General features: G+C 38.6%; 1 protein-coding gene and 1 non-coding gene across 2 annotated transcripts; one reads left to right on the top strand and one right to left on the bottom strand.

Annotated features, from left to right (window-relative positions):
- Positions 1-5,133: 5,133 nt before the first annotated feature.
- Positions 5,134-5,856, bottom strand: LOC133242722 (short coiled-coil protein-like). Its single transcript, XM_061408861.1, has one exon. It carries the CDS (start codon positions 5,757-5,759, stop codon positions 5,511-5,513), a length of 249 nt encoding a protein of 82 aa, XP_061264845.1. The 5' UTR covers positions 5,760-5,856; the 3' UTR covers positions 5,134-5,510.
- A 10,553-nt stretch (positions 5,857-16,409) lies between these two features.
- Positions 16,410-16,481, top strand: TRNAC-GCA (transfer RNA cysteine (anticodon GCA)). The gene has a single exon. It is a non-coding gene; the product is annotated as a tRNA-Cys (tRNA).
- Positions 16,482-18,132: the final 1,651 nt, after the last annotated feature.

The raw sequence follows: 18,132 nt of genomic DNA on the forward strand, positions 1-18,132 counted from the left end.
AATCAGTCCTGAATATTCATTGGAAGGACTGATGCTGAAGCTGAAACTCCAATACTTTGGCCACCTGATGCTAAGAACTGACTCATTGGAAAAGACCCTGATACTGGGAAAGATTGAGGGCAGGAGGAGAAGGGGATGACAGAGGATGAGATGGTTGGATGGCATCACTGACTTAATGGACATGGGTTTGAGTAAACTCGAGGAGTTGGTGTTGGACAGGGAAGCCTGGTGTGCTGCAGTCCATGGGGTCGCAAAGAGTCTGACATGACTGAGCAACTGAACTGAACTGAACTAGTGATCTAAGGCTTCTCTGGTGGCTCAGATAGTAAAGAATCTGCTGTCTGCAATGCGGGAGACTTGGATTTGATCCCTGGGTTGACAAGATCCCATGAAGAAGGGAATGGCAACCCATTTTCTTGCCTGGAAAACTCCATACACAGAGGAATCTGGCTTGCTGCAGTCCATGTGGTCGCAAAGAGTCAGACACGACTGAGTGAATAACACACACACTAGTGACCTAGTGATGGACATTTTGGTTGCTTCCAAACTTTCGCTGTTACAAGCAATGCTGCATATGCCTATTTGTGCACATGTGAGTATATCTGTAGGATAAATTCCTTGAAATAGAATTCCTGGGTGCTTTTGCAGTTTTGACAGACATTGTCATTCACCCTCTCCAGAGGTCTTACTGATTTGCAGTCCCAACCAGTGATGTTTGAGTCTTTGCCAGTTACTGGATTATCAAATTTTTGGAGCTTGTGAATCTGATAAGTGAAGAATTTCTCAGGGTAGTTTTAATTATTTATTTCTTTTATTATGAGCAAGATTGAACATTTTCCCCCACAGTTAGAAACCATTTGCATTTCCTTCTCTGTGAACTGCTTGCTCATAGACTCCAACAATTTTTCTTTCTGGCTTATGGTATTTTATTTTTGATTTGTAGAAGCCCTTTATATATGTCATTTGAATTGCAGTCATCTGTTCTATTCTGTTGTTTGTCTTTTGACTTTGCTTATGGTGCTATTTGCCATACAGAAATATTTAATTTTTAATCATTGATATCAATAATTTCTCTTACAGTTCTGTGTTCTGAATCAACTTAGGCCATTCTACACTTTTTTTTATTGATGTATAGTTGATTAACAATATTAGTGAATCAATTACTTTCAGGTGCATAGCAAAATGGTTCACACATATATATACATATTCCAGGTTATTTCCATTATAGGTTTTTATGAGATATTGAATATAATTCCCATAAAATTCTATTTTATGTATATTTTATGTATAACAGTTTATATCTGTTAATCCCTCACTCCTAATTTATCACTACCCCCCTTCACCTGGGGGCTTCCCTGGTGGCTCAGGAGTAAAGAATCAGCCTGCAGTGCAAGAGATGCAGGAGGTGCAGTTTCAATCCCTGGGTTGGGAAGATCCCTGGAAAAGAGCATGGCAACCCACTCCAGTATTCTTGCTTGGAGAATCCCATCGACAGAGAGCCTGGTGGGTTCATGGGATCACAAAGAGTCAGACAGACTGAAGTGACCTAGAACGCACACACTCCTTCTCCTTTGGTAGCCATAAGTTTGTTTTCTATATCTGTGAATCTGTTTCTGTTTTTTATAAAGCTTCATTTGTATTATTATTCAGATTCCACATACAAGTGATATACCATTTATTTGTCTTTCTCTGTCTGACTTACTTCACTTAATATTATATAACATCTTTAGGTCCATCCATGTTGCTACAAATGGCAATATTTCATTCTTTTTTATGGCTGAATGATATCTGATTGTTTTATATGTGTGTGTATGTGTGTGTGTAACACATCTTCTTTATTTAATCCTCTGTTGCTAGACATTTAGGTTGTTCCCATGTCTTGGCTATTGTAAATAGTGCTGCTATGAACAGTGGGGTGCATGTATGTTTTCAAATTAGAGTTTTAAACTATTTTGGATATAAGCCCAGGAGTGAGACTGATGGATTATATGGGAGCTCTATTGTTAGTTTTTTGAGGGACCTCCATACTGTTCTCCATAGTGGCTGCACCAATTTACATTTCCACCTATAGCGTAGGAGGGTTCCCTTTTCTTCACACCCTCCCTAGCATTCATTATTTTTAGAGTTTTTGACGTTAGCCATTCTGACCACTGTGAGGTGATGCCTCATTGCAAGTTTTGATCTGTACTTCTCTAATAATTAGGGTGTTGAGCATCTTTCCATGTGCCTATTGGCTATCTATATATATTCTTTGGAAAATGTCTATTTAGGCCTTCTGCTTATTTTTTTTTTATTGAGCTGTATGAGCTGTTTGTATAGTATTTTTATTTTTAAAAGTTTTCTTCATATAGATCATGCAAGTATCTTAATATATTCCCATGTATTTTATCCATTTTCTTTTAGTGGCTTTTGTAAATAGGGTGTATTCTTCCAATAGCTCTTCAGTTTGTGTATGCGGAAGTGGAAGTGTTAGTCACTCATTCATGTCCGATTCTTTGTGACCCAATGGATTGTAGCCCACCAGGCTCCTCTGTCCATGGAATTTTCCAGGAAAGAATACTGGAGTGGGTTGCCATTCCCTTCTCTAGGGGATCTTCCTGACCCAGAGATCAAACCCAGGTCTCCCTCATTGCAGATTCTTTACCATCTGAGCCGCCAGGGAAGCCCTGTTTGTGTATATGAAGGCTATATGTTAACTTTGAATATATTTCTATTTATCAATTTTGTATCTATAAATTTTATTGAATTATTTTTATAGTGATTTTTCAGTTGATCATTTTGATTTTCTAGGTATATAATTGTAGCAAATGTAAATAATAATTTTACCTTCTCATTTCCAATTTTGTTCATTTACTTTTTTCCTTTTGCCTTACTACATTAGCTAGTATGTCCAGATAAAGTTTAAATAATAGTAATCAATAGTGATAAGAAAGACAACAAAAAAAAAAAAAAAAAAGAAAGACAACAAAACATTAAAAAATGACAAGTCACTCTGTCAACAAAAAATGATCAGATGAGAGCAGGAGAAGCTTTAACTCCCAAGTGCAAAGATATGACTGCTAGCATTTTGGAATCCCTAAGACAATAACCTATTGACCCTAAAGTGGATGAAATTCAGCCAGTCAATAGACCTATCCAAGTATACATAGACCTTAATCTGTTTTCCTTTCCTCATTCTTACATATGATAATAAAGGATTACCAGTCTTTTCATAAAAGCTTACAATATGGAAAGAAATACAAAGAAAATCTATGAAAGAACTTAAAATGCATTCTAATCATATTTGAAGGGAAAGAGTTGTTGGGGGGTTTGTGTGTGTAACCGAGCTGAATTCTCAACTGTCCTGCCAGTAAACGAACAGACATTATTTAAAAATGATAAATAAAGAGCAGTTCAGTTCAGTCGCTCAGTCGTGTCCAACTCTTTGTGACCCCATGGACTGCAGCACACCAGGTCTCCCTGTCCAACACCAACTCCCGGAGTTTATTTGAACTCATGGCATCACTGAGTTGGTGATGCCATCCAACCATCTCATCCTCTGTCATCCCCTTCTCCTCCCCCCTTCAATCATTCCCAGCTCAGGGTCTTTCCCATCATGTGAAGTCAGTTCTTCACATCAGGTGGCCAAAGTATTGGAGTTTCAGCTTCAGCATCAGTCCTTCCAATGAATATTCAGGACTGATTTCCTTTAGGATGGACTGGTTGGATCTCCTTGCAGTCCAAGGGACTCTCAAGAGTCTTCTCCAACACCACAGTTAAAAAGCATCAGTTCTCCAGTGCTCAGGTTTCTTTACAGTCCATACTGGAAAAATCTCACATCCATACTGGAAAAACCATAGCTTTGACTAGACAGACCTTTGCTGGCAAAGTAATTTTTCTGCTTTTTAATACGCTGTCTAGGTTTGTCATAACTTTTCTTCCAAGGAGCAAGTGTCTTTTAATTTCATGGCTGCAACCACCACCTGCAGGGATTTTGGAGCCCCCCAAAATAAAGTCTGTCACTGTTTCCATTGTTTCCCCATCTATTTGCCATAAAGTGATGGACCAGATGCCATAATCTTAGTTTCCTGAATGTTGAGTTTTTTTTTTTTTTGAAACACCTTTTTATTAAACAGCAAAGCGTAACTGCAACACAATTTTAAATGTTTGAAAATTAAGTCACAAAGAGATGCAAAATGTTTGCAGTATGACTATTATATATTCATACAGCTAAAGTCATCAAATCTTACACCAATACAAACATAAGATTATTCCATGATTAGCCTAAATTTAATAACTATAAACTATATTAGTGGATTTCTTTTCCTATTTAACATTTTAATTAACAACTACTGATTTCCTTACCAAATGGAACCTACTAAACTAAATTTAAAAAAACGGTTAAATGACTAAAATTCTGCAAACCAGAAGTTGGGTTTGCAGAAACTTCTGGGAGAAGTGATAAAATACTGAGAAAGCATCAGTTAGTTTACATGTAAAACTCTCCCATCTTATTCATGACTCTCATACTAATCCACTCTCAGTGGACTTTGCAAAGTTGATCTGCTGGTGCTACAAATAACCCTGAGACCAAACTCTATTCTCTTCCAAGTGTGGTTTACATAAGGTTAGCCAAACTTAATCCATATTTTAAAATATTCCTTCCAAAATCCAATCTGTGCCAGAGAGAACATAAATCTGGAGTAGAAACATTTGGAGTTGGTTACAGGTACTTACGAAGTACTTTTCCCACCCTATTTCTATTTTTACTCAAAATTTTCTATTTCAAACACACACACAACCAGAACTCATCTTTTCAGATACCAAGTGGGTTATTTTGTGCAAAGGAAGTTTTTAATAATAAATCTTCTGCATACTATAATTCAAAGAAAATCTTCATTTTTATAGCCTCCATTTTCAATTAATGTAAGAGAAACCTACTATCCTTACTACTAAACATAATAAATAAGCCCTAACTGAGAAAGTATCTTATTTTGGTCAAGTTTCAACAGTTAGAGTTCAGGCTACTCTCCTAGATGATTAGCTACTGAAATTACTTTTTACAAACGTGAAACCAATTTTTTCCTTAGGGGAAGGAAAAACAGGAAGAAAGCAAATGGAAAAGAGGCACACGATGGTAGACAGGGTACATAAAGCTGTGCGTTCAGTACATGATTTTGGTTACTTTTTCACAACACGGTAGTTATTTGCTTGTATCTCTATGCCTATAATATAAGACAATGCTAACCCTATAAATCAAAACAAATTTGATAAAACATTCATTTTCAAGTTTCATAAACATATGCATTTCTAATTATAAAGTCTCTACATCTGCACATTTTCATAGACTAACATAATACACAAACTCATGGAAGTCTTCTGTTATGCTCTTAATTTTGCCTAGATATGACATTATCTTCATAAATAGTGAAGCCACAAACAAAAGTACTGTAAGTTTTGGAATCTATCCAAGTTTTAAAGAAAAAAAAAGATCAGCAGCAATTCCGTAAGACCTAAGAGATATCAATCCCTTATTTTCTTTTGCTTTTTGTGTCAGTTGTTTGAAAAACACTAGAAGCTGACATTAGGTTTTCTATATATTGTTTGAGAACTTGGTTTTCTGATTTTAGCTTCAGATTTTCTTCCTTAACTGCATCTACTCTTGCAGACAGATCTTCAAGTGTGTGTTGGAGTTCCAATACTTGATTAATAAGTCGTGTTTTTTCCTCCAGTTCCACCTGATTTTCAGCATCAACTGCATCCATGTCAGCATTCATCATCTTCGGTAACAAACTTCCGCGCCTTGGATACAAAATTCTTGATGAATGGTCTGCCTTCTGAGGCGCTGGCAGGGGGAGGGTTCGGTAGGACGCCTCAGGCCTGGACACTTGGACCAACCGGCCTGAATGTTGAGTTTTAAGCCAACTTTTTCACTCTCCTCTTTCACTTTCATCAAGAGACTCTTTAGTTCTTTTTCACTTTCTGTCATAAGGGTGGTGTTATATGCATATCTGAGGTTACTGATATTTCTCCCAGCAATCTTGATTCCAGCTGTGCTTCATCCAGCTTAGCATTTCACATGATGTACTCTGGATATAAGTTAAATAAGGAGGGTGACAATATACAGCCTTGATGTACTCCTTTCCCAATTTGGAACCAGTCTGTTGTTACATGTCCAGTTCTAACTGTTGCTTCTTAACCTGCATACAGATTTCTCAGGAGGCAGGTCAGGTGTTCTGGTATTCCCATCTCTTGAAGAATTTTCCAGAGTTTGTTGTGATCCACGCAAAGGCTTTGACATAGTCAAAAAGCAGAAATAGATGTTTTTCTGGAACTCTCTTGCTTTTTTGATGATCCAATGGATGCTTGCAATTTGATCTCTGGTTCCTCTGCCTTTTCTAAATCCAGCTTGAACATCTGGAAGTTCACAATTCACATACTGATGAAGCCTGGCTTGGAGAATTTTGAGCATTACTTTACTAGCATGTGAGATGAGTGCAGTTGTGCGGTAGTTTGAGCATTCTTTGGCATTTCCTTTCTTTGGGATTGGAATGAAAACTGACCTTTTCTAGTCCTTTGGCCACTGCTGAGTTTTCCAAATTTGCAGCACTTTCACAGCATCATCTTTCAGGATTTGAAATAGCTCAACTGGAATTCCATCACCTCCACTAACTTTGTTTGTAGTGATGCTTCCTCAGGCCCACCTGACTTCGAATTCCAGGATGTCTGGCTCTAAGTCTGGGTCATGAAGATCTTTTTGTATAGTTCTTCTGTGTATTCTTGCCACCTCTTCTTAATATCTTCTGCTTCTATTAGGTCCATACCATTTCTGCCTTTTATTATGCCCATCTTTGCATGAAATGTTCCCTTGGTATCTCTAATTTTCTTGAAGAGATCTCTAGTCTTTCCCATTCTATTGTTTTCCTCTATTTCTTTGCACTGATCACTGAGAAAGGCTTTCTTATCTCTCTTTGCTATTCTTTGGAACTCTGCATTCAGATGGGTATATCTTTCTTTTTCTCCTTTGCCTTTCACTTCTCTTCTTTTCATAGCTATTTGTAAGGCCTCCTCAGACAACCATTTTGCCTTTTTGCACTTCTTTTTCTTGGGGATAATTTTGATCACTGCCTCCTATACAATATTATGAACTTCTGTCCATAGTTCATCAGGCACTCTGTCTATCAGATCTAGTCCCTTAAATCTATTTCTCACTTCCACTGTATAATTGTAAGGAATTTGATTTAGGTCATCCTTGAATGGTCTAGTGGTTTTCCCTACTTTCTTCAATTTAAGTCTGAATTTGGCAATAAGGAGTTCATGATCTGAGCCACAGTCAGCTCCCAGTCTTGTTTTTGCTGACTGTATAGAGCTTCTCCATCTTTGGCTGCAAGGAATATAATCAGTCTGATTTTTGTATTGATCATCTGGTGATGTACATTTGTAGAATTTTCTCTTGTGTTGTTGGAAGAGGGTGTTTGCTAAGACCAATGCGTTCTCTTTGCAGAACTGTTATAGCCTTTGCCCTGCTTCATTCTGTACTCCAAGGCCAAATTTGCCTGTTATCCCAGGTATCTTTTGACTTCCTACTTTTGCATTCCAGTCCCCTGTAATGAAAAGGACATCTTTTTTGGTGTTAGTTCTAGAAGGTCTTGTAGGTCTTCATAGAACCATTCAACTTTAGCTTCTTCAGCATTACTGATCAGGGCATAGACTTGGATTACTGTGATATTGAATGGTTTGCCTTGGAAATGAACAGAGATCACTCTGTTGTTTTTGAGATTGCACCCAAGTACTGCATTTCAGACTCTTCTGTTGACTATGATGGCTACTCCATTTCTTCTAAGGGATTCTTGCCTACAGTAGTAGATATAATGGTCATCTGAATTAAATTCACCCATTCCAGCCCATTTTAGTTTGCTGATTCCTAAAATGTCTATGTTCATGCTTGCTATCTCTTGTTTGACTACTTCCAATTTGCCTGGATTCATGGACCTAACATTCCAGGTTCCTATGCAATGTTGCTCTTTACAGCATGGGACTTTACTTCCATCACCCATCATATCCACAACTAGGTGTTGTTTTTGCTTTAGTTCCATCTCCTCATTCTTTCTGGAGTTATTTCTCCACTGATCTCCAGTAGCATATTGGGCACCTACCAACCTGGGGAGTTCATCTTTCAGTGTCCTATCTTTTTGCCTTTTCATACTGTTCATGGGGTTCTCAAGGCAAGAATACTGAAGTGGTTTGTCATTCCCTTCTCCAGTGGACCACGTTATCAGAACTCTCCACCATGACTCATCTGTTTGGGTGGCTGCTCATAGTTTCTTTGAGTTAGACAAGGCTGTGGTCCATGTGATAAGATTGGTTAATTTTATGTGATTGTGGTTTTCAGTCTGTCTGTCCTCTGATGGAGAAGGATAAGAGGCTTATGGAAACTTCCTGATGGGAGAGACTGACTGAAGGGGAAACTGGGTCTTGTTCTGATGGGCAGGGCCATGCTCAGTATCTTTAACCCAATTTTCCAGTAAAGAGGGGTAGAAGCAGATTACTTAGAGATACAGAGATAAGTCTGAGAAGATAAAGAGTTATCTTCATAAGCGGGAAGGGTAAGAGAAACCCTTCTAGAGTATTTGATATTTTAACCATGTGCAAATTTTACTTTAATAAAAGACATTTAAAAAGTATTTTCTTTTTAAAGCAGAAAGCAAAACATGTGGTCAGGCTCTACAGAGAATGAGCACGACTGGAGGGGTGAGTGGAGGAGCTTGTCACACACTTAAGCAGAAAATTCTTCCCAGACCATTCTGATCCGGAGTCTCCCCAATGCCCTTGGGGCCATGGACTCATGGACTCCAATGCTGGCCTATTCCTTGGGGGTAATCATAAGAGATTCTTGATAGATACTAAACTCCCCGAAGTCATAACAACTACCATATCCTCCCACAAACAAATGTTTTGTATAAATAATGGAGTGAAATTACCTTGAGTTTGGTATGGGCTCATGAACAGAAATCTAAGATTGATTAGTTATACATTGGTCTGTATATTCCTGGAGCTATGTTTATAAATATCAAGTGATCCTGAAACAGGAGTGAGGAAGAAATAGGAAACAAAAGTAACACCAAAAACAAACAAAAATATTTTAACTCTCCCAAATACTTAATAGTAGTTGTAAAGATCTGGGACCAAAACAGGAAGGAAAGAGCTCTGGAATTTTACTTGCTGTTCCCAACACCCCAAATGCTTTTTCACGAGATCTTTGTCTGGTTATCTCTTTGTCTTTCAGGTCTCAGTTTAAATGTCATTTCACTTTTGGATCCAGCATAATTGGTATTGAGCAGCTTCTAGTGTGAGGCACTGTTTTAGCTGGTTGGAGAACTAGGAGACTCCACAACGCCCTACTTCTCCCAGGGAATGTCGGGGAAGACAGACAACAAGCAAATAAATAGATAAATTATCACTTGTTGGCTTCCCTGGGAAGCTGACTCTGAGATGTGTCAAAGACAAAACTAACTTCAAGAAAAGATTAACACAAGCTCTTCATTCATAAACCTGGGGCAAGGGAACCCATCTACCACCGCTTTCATTTCAGCCTGGGTTCAAGGGTATTAAAGACATAAAAAGAGGAAATACTGAAACTGTCTCTGATTGGTAAATATTCTATTATGGAAGGAATTCTGGAAGACCCCTTTGGAAGAAGGGGAGTTTTGGAAGAAAGGGGAGGCTTTCTAACTGATATGTACCTACATTTGGGAGTCTTTGGTTGGATCTGTTTGGGAACATTTGGAAAAAGGAAGGTCTATTCAATATTAAGGACTGAACATTTTCTGTGGCTGGTTATTAGAATGCAAGCTGTTCATTAGGAAGCGCCCTTGGGATCAACACCCATGGGAGGCAAGGAGAGTAGGGACGCATTGGCAGAGGAAGAGTTCAGCTGTCATGGGGTCCAATAAAGGTCATTGTTTCTAGACCTTTTCAATGACAGAGCTTGGATAGATATGGGTTGTTTTTTTTCTATAAAGATAAAATACATCATGAATTCATACATAACACTTCTAATTCAAATTCAGAACTACAGGGTTTTATTTAACCTCTTGATATTCAATCTGTATCTTCTATACTCTCATACTAAAAATTTTGGTTCCCAATTTCATCAACATATTACATGAAACAGCCTCAGAATACTAACACCAACACTACCACTAACACAATTGCTGAAAAGAGTTAAGGTGTTTTTGGATTTGCTTTTGCTTTTAGGAGAATATCCCTGGAGAGATACAGACAAATTACTGTACTTAAAAATAGTAACTTGAAATAATTATTCTCTGTGTGGTTTTTCTACCTATTTGATAGACAATTTGGTTCATTTGTTTCATGCAGTTTTTTGTTTTTAGAGATTGCTTTTTAAAAATTTTATTTCATTTTCTAGTTAAATGGTTTCAAAATCAAATATACAAAACAAGATATATTCAGAGAAATCTAGCTTCCATTCTTTTCCCTCCCACCCTGTTCCCTCTGTCTCTTTCTTAGTAACTTTAAAAAATGTTTTTCATTCTCAAACATCAGTTGTAGCAATATGGCACTCCACTCCAGTACTCTTGCCTGGAAAATCCCATGGACGGAGGTGGAAGGCTGCAGTCCGTTGGGTCGCTGAGGGTCAGACACAACTGAGTGACTTCACTTTCACTTTTCACTTTCATGCATTGGAGAAGGAAATGGCAACCCACTCCAGTGTTTTTGCCTGGAGAATCCCAGGGACGGGGGAGCCTGGTGGGCTGCCATCACTGGGGTCGCACAGAGTCGGACACGACTGAAGTGACTTAGCATAGCATAGCATGGGAGAAGGAAATGGCAACCCACTCCAGTGTTCTTGCCTGGAGAATCCCAGGGACCGGGGAGCCTGGTGGGCCGCTGTCTATGGGGTCACACAGAGTCGGACATGACTGAAGCGACTTAGCAGCAGCAGCAGCAGCAATATTTTCTGAGATCAGTTTCCCAAGGCAAAAAAAAAAAAAAAAAGCAAAAATAAACAAATGGGATCTAATAAAAATTAAAGCTTTTGTATAGCAAAAGAAAAATGAAAAGACAACCTACAGACTGGGAGAAAATATTTGCAAACAATGCAATCAACAAGGGGTTAATATCCAAACTATACAAATAACACATACAACTCAATATTGAGAAAACAAACAGCTAAGTCAAAAAAATGGGCAGAAGACTTAGACATTTCTCCAAAGAATACATGCAGATGGCCAACAGGCACATGAAAAGATGCTCAACAGTTTAATTATCAGAGAAATGCAAATCAAAACTACAATGTGGTATTACCTCACACCAGTCAGAATGGCTATCATCAAAAAGTCTAGAAACAATAAATGCTGGAGCGTGAGTGGAGAGAAAGGAACCCTGCTACACCGTTGGTGGGAATGTAAATTGGTATAGCCACTATGGAGAACAATATGGAGGTTTCTCAAAAAAAAACCAAAAAAAAAACCCTAGAAATAGAGCTACCCTATAATCCAGCAATCCCACTCTTGGGCATATATCCAAAAAAGTTGAAAACACTAATTCAAAAAGATACAAGCACCCTGATGTTCATAGGAACACTATTTACAGTGGCCAAGACATGGAAACAACCCAAATGCTCATCAACAGATGATTGGATAAAGAAGATATGAGATATATGTATAAATATAAATATTTATGTGTATATGCACATATGCAATGAAATATTACTCAGTATAATAAAGAATGAAATATTGCTATTTGCAGGAACATGAATGGCCTTAGAGAATATTCTACTAAGTGAAGTAAGTCAGACAGAGAAAGACAAATAAATGTTATATGATATCACTTATATGTGGAATCTAAAAAAATACAATGAATCTATATACGAAACAGAAACAGACAGACATTAAATAAAACAAACTTATGGACTTCCCTGGTAGCTTAAATGGTAAAGCTTCTGCCTACAATGCGGGAGACCAGGGTTCAATCCCTGGGTTGGGAAGATCTCCTGGAGGAGGAAATGGCAACCCACTCCAGTATTCTTGCCTGGAGAATCCCATGGACGGAGGAGACTGATAGGCTACAGTCCATGGGGTCGCAAAGATTCAGACACGACTGAGCGACTTCACTTTCTTTCTTTCTTTATGGTTACCAAAGGAGAAAGGAGGGGAAGGCCTAAATTAGGAGTATGGGATTAACAGATACAAACCACTATATAAAAAAATAGATAAGCCACAAAGATTTACTATACAACACACGAAACTATCAATACATTGTAATAACCTATAATGAAAAATAATCTGAAAAAAAAAAAAAGGGTAACTGAATCACTTGGTTGTACACCTGAAACCAAGACAATATTGTAAATCAACTATATTTCAATTAAAAAAAAGGTTTTTGTTTATCCTTCTGTTTACAAAAAGTGCAAGCAAAAACATGTTGGGAGATAATTCTGCATGATTCTCATGTTTCTGTACATCTTGTGAACTCACTGATAGCTTTTGTTCCAGACTATCTTTTTAAAGATGTTTGTATCACTAATGACTTTGGAAGCTAGAAATAGTGTCTCCCTTGGGAGCATGGGACTGGCTGGTTTACTCCCATTATAAAATATTCAGGTTCCCAAAGCTGAGAGTTCCTTTCCTATAATGTAACCCACTGCGTGTGAAGGCATCACATGATCCTTTTCAGGTCTTGGAATTGAAGCTTGGAGAACCCGCTCAAATGCTGACACTCTGATTAGTGCTATTTTTGTGAGTAAAATGCTATTGCTCTTTTGTTTCTCCCTTGTGATCAGAGCAAAGAAATGCCTTGATCTTACAGGGACATAATCATACACACTTTAAAAGGATCATCTGGCTGTGGTGTAGATGGTCTCATGATAGGTATGCGAGGATGGAAATAGGAGGCTGAAAAACTAGTTGAAAAGAAACAAGAATGGGCATGGAGCAAGAAGGTAATGACAAGAGGACTGATTCTGGACATATTTGAGACTCCTGAATTTCAGATATTAGATTATCAAATTCAAACTACAAAATTAATATATTTTAAAAGTTATTTTAAGTTTAATTTCATCAATTTAATCAATAGGTCTGATATCAACAAAAATGCATTGAAAAGTCTTCTTTCCAATCTTATTCAACATTCAATCCCCTCCCCCAAGGAAATTAGAGTGATATTAGTTAATAGTCAAATTAATTAAATAATTGTGAAAGAAATAGATGGAATTACAAGATCCATGAATCTTGTGTCTTCTGCCAGACATAAAACTGTGGTAATTTAACTTGTTAGCTTGTAAGCTGGGTAAGTCTCAGACCTTCACAGTTCTTGAAAGCACTTACATTTTTGTATTCTACCCTACCCATTTCTTAGACAAATGTTAATGTTCTATACATACTTTGCTTATTTTAGGGTAAAATATAGAATATTTTTTAAAAGTCCAGGGACTGAATGAGATCAGGAAGTGAATGTAGATCAAAAAGAAACCCAAGGATAATCCCTGGGATATTCCAATATTTGGAGGTTGGAAAGATGAAGGGAAATCTTTGTAGAAGACTGAGAAAAAGCAGCTAGTGAGGTCAGAAGAGAGCAGAAAGGGCTTCCCTGGTGGCTTAATGGTAAAGAATCTGCCAGCCAATGCAGGAGACAAGAGTTCAATCCCTGGTCGGGGAAGATCCCACATGCCGCAGGGCAACTAAGCCTGTCCACTACAACTATTGAGGACAGCCCGTGTGCCCTAGAGCTTGTGATCCACAAAAAGAGAAGCCACTGCAATGAGAAGCCCGCATACCTCAACTAAAGAGTAGTCCCCACTAACCACAACTAGAGAAAAACCCACGCAGCGGTGAAGACCCAGCACAACCAACAACAACAAAAAAATGTGACAGAGAAGATTCTGAAGTCTTTCTTAGCCAACATCTCTAAAAAACTCTAAAGTGGCATTCTACCCTCAATTCATTCCCTCTGTGTTTATCATCTGCTTTAAATACTTCGTAACATTTATAGTCATCTGAAATTGTGTATTTTGCGGGGAGCGAGCTCCGCCCCTGGCAAAGGTCATGAGGAAGGAGGCTCGGCATACGTAAAGGCGGGATCAAGCCTCAGGAGTCTCCCTGGAAATTCTCGAGCAATCTACCCCCAAAACCAGAGTCTGCCTACTTTCTGCTTTGTGCTTTCACCTACACCTCTGACTTTATGGGGTCTGTCCCCTACTACCTCTCTCTGAAAAAAGAGTTAGCTTACAGCTCCAGTTAATAATTCCTGGGTGTGACAGTGTTTCAGCCTACAAACTCCCTTGGAAGTCCTCTAGCCTGCCTGAATAGGTTTTTTCCGGCCACATGTGATTGCTCAGAGCCTCCAAACTGTGAGAGGCATGAGATGTTCTAAACTGTCTAAATACAGATTCCTTTGAGCAGTTAAAAGATTGATTAGAAATTGTATTGGTGAAGGGATTTTCACTTGTTGGGCCAATGTTTGCTGCTAAGTTTCCTTATCCCTTACCTGCTGTGTCCCTGGCAGTGTATTGATTAATATAATTGGTGTAAGTAGTAGCTTTAATGTTTGTAACCTGGGACCCTTGAGTTAATTCTTTTTCTTGTTATAGCCCACCACACCTTTGCTCTGTAGGAATGCAACTTTATCTAATGCTTTTTGGAGGCTGGCGCCTGACTTTAGAATAATCACCTTTAGAGAAAAAGGCCTCCGGGCCAGAAGATGATGCAAATCACCTAAACTTTTGCATATGATAAGTTTGCAGGAAGAAAGCCTGGCTTACTGCATGACTCTACCCCTTCCCCCATTATCCTCTATGCATAACTTAAGGTATAAAAACTACTTTGGAAAATAAAGTGCGGGGCCTTGTTCACCGAAACTTGGTTTCACCATGTCGTTCTTTCTCTTACCTTCTGGCTGAATTATTCAGCCTCTTTTCTCCACTGAATTTCCTCACTGAGCTATCCTTATTTCAGCCTCTTTTCTTCACTGAATTTTACTGAGCTATCCTCATTCTATTACTCTTTATATCCTTAATTAGCATTTAATTAAGCAATTGTTTCCTGATCTTCGCCTACGCCGTCTCTCCTTCGAATACCCTGGATCAGCCGGGGCTGGTCCCTGGCAGTATTTGTTTACTTAATTGCCACATTAGATCATTTACTTCATGAGAGCAGAGACTTGTCTAAAAGGATTACCACTGCAACCTCAGTAACTAAATTGGGGCCTGACACACAATAGGTATTCAGCAAATACATGTGGAATGAGTGAGTGCCTGCACGCACACATGAATGAATGAGTACTTTCTGGACTAGATTTATTTGGACAGACTCTTAAATGAGCCCACACTTTCCCAATTTCCTTGTAAATAGGTTAACTTAGAGTGAGGACCAGCATAAAATAAAATTATCAAAGTTTGATAATATTCATCTCAGAGAACTTAAAGTTCTGGTGAATTTCATTAGAGACCCCCCAGTGCTCTGAATTTCCGAGAGTTCAGGAGGATCTCTATCACCTGAGACGGGGTAGATTGTGTGTGAGCACACGTACAGCCACACGTGTGTGTGTGTGTGTGTGTGCATGTGTGCTTTAAAATGGAGGGAAAAAGTATAAGGCAGGTAATTGTAAACACTTAGAGACTTGGGAAAATACCAGAACGAATTATAAACCAATCAATTTTCCAGCACTTAGGAAAGCAAACCTCAGTGTGTGGCAAGCATTATCGTCTCATGGTGAGCCCGTGTGCCAGACTGATTCTGTTTTCTGCTTGGAGTGCCATGTCATGCTGATCCTGGGGAAGAAGTAGATGTAATCTATTCAGACTTCATTAAGGCTTACATGTCCTTCAGCATGCTTTTCTAATCAACAACCTAGACAGATAAGGTCTATATCTACTGTGTCCAAGAAGATTTTCCTGCCTGCCAAAAATGTAGCAGGGATGCAATCTTATTTATTACTACTCTTTAGAGCTAGTAGCAGCCTGGGGAGAGCGTGGTGGAGAAAACGATAGGCTCATAGGGAAAAGGTAAGCACAACAAAATCAAGGGAAGGGAAGGTATGATAATACTCTGGCTCAGGTATTATTTATCATTTATGCAGAGGAAAGCACTCAGTTCTCTCCATATGGTACTTGACAGATACAATGGATGACCTAGGCCTAGCTCTACGGCTTTGATTGCCCAACTTATCAGGTTTAACAAATAAATACATGTTATAAGCAAGGGATCTTTTTTTTTTTTCAGTTTATAGTACCTTTTAAAGTTTTATTTTTTTCTGAGGATAGACAAATTAACATTTTTTAAAAGAAGAGAAAGTACACAGAAAAACAGAGGCAATATACCTTAGTATTTAAACAACCATCAACTTTGGTGCCAGTACTGGGTTCAAATCTAGACTTTGCTTCTTGATAGAATCTATATCTGATCTGGGCTTCCCTGCTGGCTCAGATGGTAAAGCTTCTGCCTGCAATGCAGGAGACCCAGGTTCAATCCCTGGGTTGGAAGATCTCCTGCAGAAGGAAATGGCAACCCACTCCAGTACTCTTACCTGCAAAATCCCATGCACAGAGGAGCCTGGTAGGTTACAGTCCATAGGGTCGCAAAGAGTCAGACATGACTGAGTGGCTTCTCATGGTCACATATCCGTTCTGAGCCTCAATTTCCACAATAATAAAATGAGAATAATAATGCTTAATTTGTAAGGTTGTTGTAAAGATTAAAGGAGCCTGGGTTTTCTACTTCAGATAACACGAAAGACTGGATAGTCTGATAAACTTTCCTATAATAAAGCATCTAGAAATCTTAGACACAAACTCCCTAGAAAGTAAGAAAATCTCTGGGTGCCAAAAAGAGACAGAAAGCATAAACCAAAATGATAGGCAAGCCCAAAAATCACTTGCGGTTGCCACTGAGAGGAATGTAGAACTCTGAGGGGATTTAAAAAACATTTTTACTGAAATATAATTGATTCACAAGGTTGTGTTTAATTTTTGCTGTATAGCAAAGTGATTCCGTATATATATTTATGCTGTGCTGTGCTCTGTCGCTTCAGTAGTGTCCGACTTTTTGCGACCCGCCAGGCTTTGTCCACGGGATTCTCCATATATTTATTCATATTATTTTCCATTATGGTTTATCACAGGATATTGAATATAGTTCCACATTCTTTTTTAAAAAAATATATCTCATTTATTTTATTTGGTTGCATTGAGTCTTAGTTACATACAGCATGTGGGATCTAGTTCCCTGACCAGGGATCAAATCCAGGCCCCCTCCGTTGGGAGCACAGAATCTTAGCAATTGGACCACCCCAGAAATCCGCCCCCCTACCTGCTTTTTTTTTTTTTTTTTTTAACAATTTTATTTATTTAGGCTGTGCTGGATCTTCATTGCTGAGGGCTTTTCTCTAGTTACAGTGAGCGGGGGCTACTCCCTAGTTGCAGTGTGTGGGTTTCTCCTTGCACTGGTTCCTCTTGTTGGGGAGCATGGGCTCTAGAGCATGTGGGCTTCAGTAGTTGTGGCGTATGGCCTTAGTTGCTTGGCAACATGTTGGATCTTCCCGGACCCAGGAACTGAACCGGCCTTCTGCATTGGCAGGCAGATTCTTTACCACTGAGCTACCAAGGAAGCTCTGAATTCTGGTTTTTAATACCCACAGGACACAGAGTTCTGGGTCCACAAAAGGAATGTGTTGGAACTACAACTTCACATGAAATCAGAACCCTCTAAAGGACAGCAGCCAAGTTAAATCATAGTCCAGAAAATGAGTCTGTTAGCAGCAAAGGGAGAAAACAAGTCTTATCTGTCTCAATTTCCTTTCTAAGTGGAGAAAAATATCTCCCTTAAAAAATGATAAGCCTGCCTTTGTAAATGGTTAGAATTCAAATTTATATCACCTATGAAGTCCAAGGGACTTAATTTAAAGTTGTCTTGGGTTCTTAAGAGACTGAGGTGCTTGATAGAAGATAATGGAAATTCTCTCTGGAAGAATTTGCCCCTCAAGTCAGACACCTCAGGATATCCACAGATAAACTTCCTCCAAGCAGAAGTCAATATAAAATTAGAAAACACTTGAAGAAATAAGCCACTAACTAGGAGAGACAAAAACCAGCAGAACTGGACCCTCTGAATTTCAATATTAGTTGTGCCAAGAACA

Source organism: Bos javanicus, chromosome X (genome assembly GCF_032452875.1).
Source record: "Bos javanicus breed banteng chromosome X, ARS-OSU_banteng_1.0, whole genome shotgun sequence".
In the NCBI taxonomy this organism is placed as follows: Eukaryota; Metazoa; Chordata; class Mammalia; order Artiodactyla; family Bovidae; genus Bos; species Bos javanicus.

Excerpts from the sequence above, each read along its gene's own strand:
- LOC133242722 (XM_061408861.1), bottom strand. The coding sequence starts at position 5,759 with ATGATGAATGCTGACATGGATGCAGTTGATGCTGAAAATCAGGTGGAA.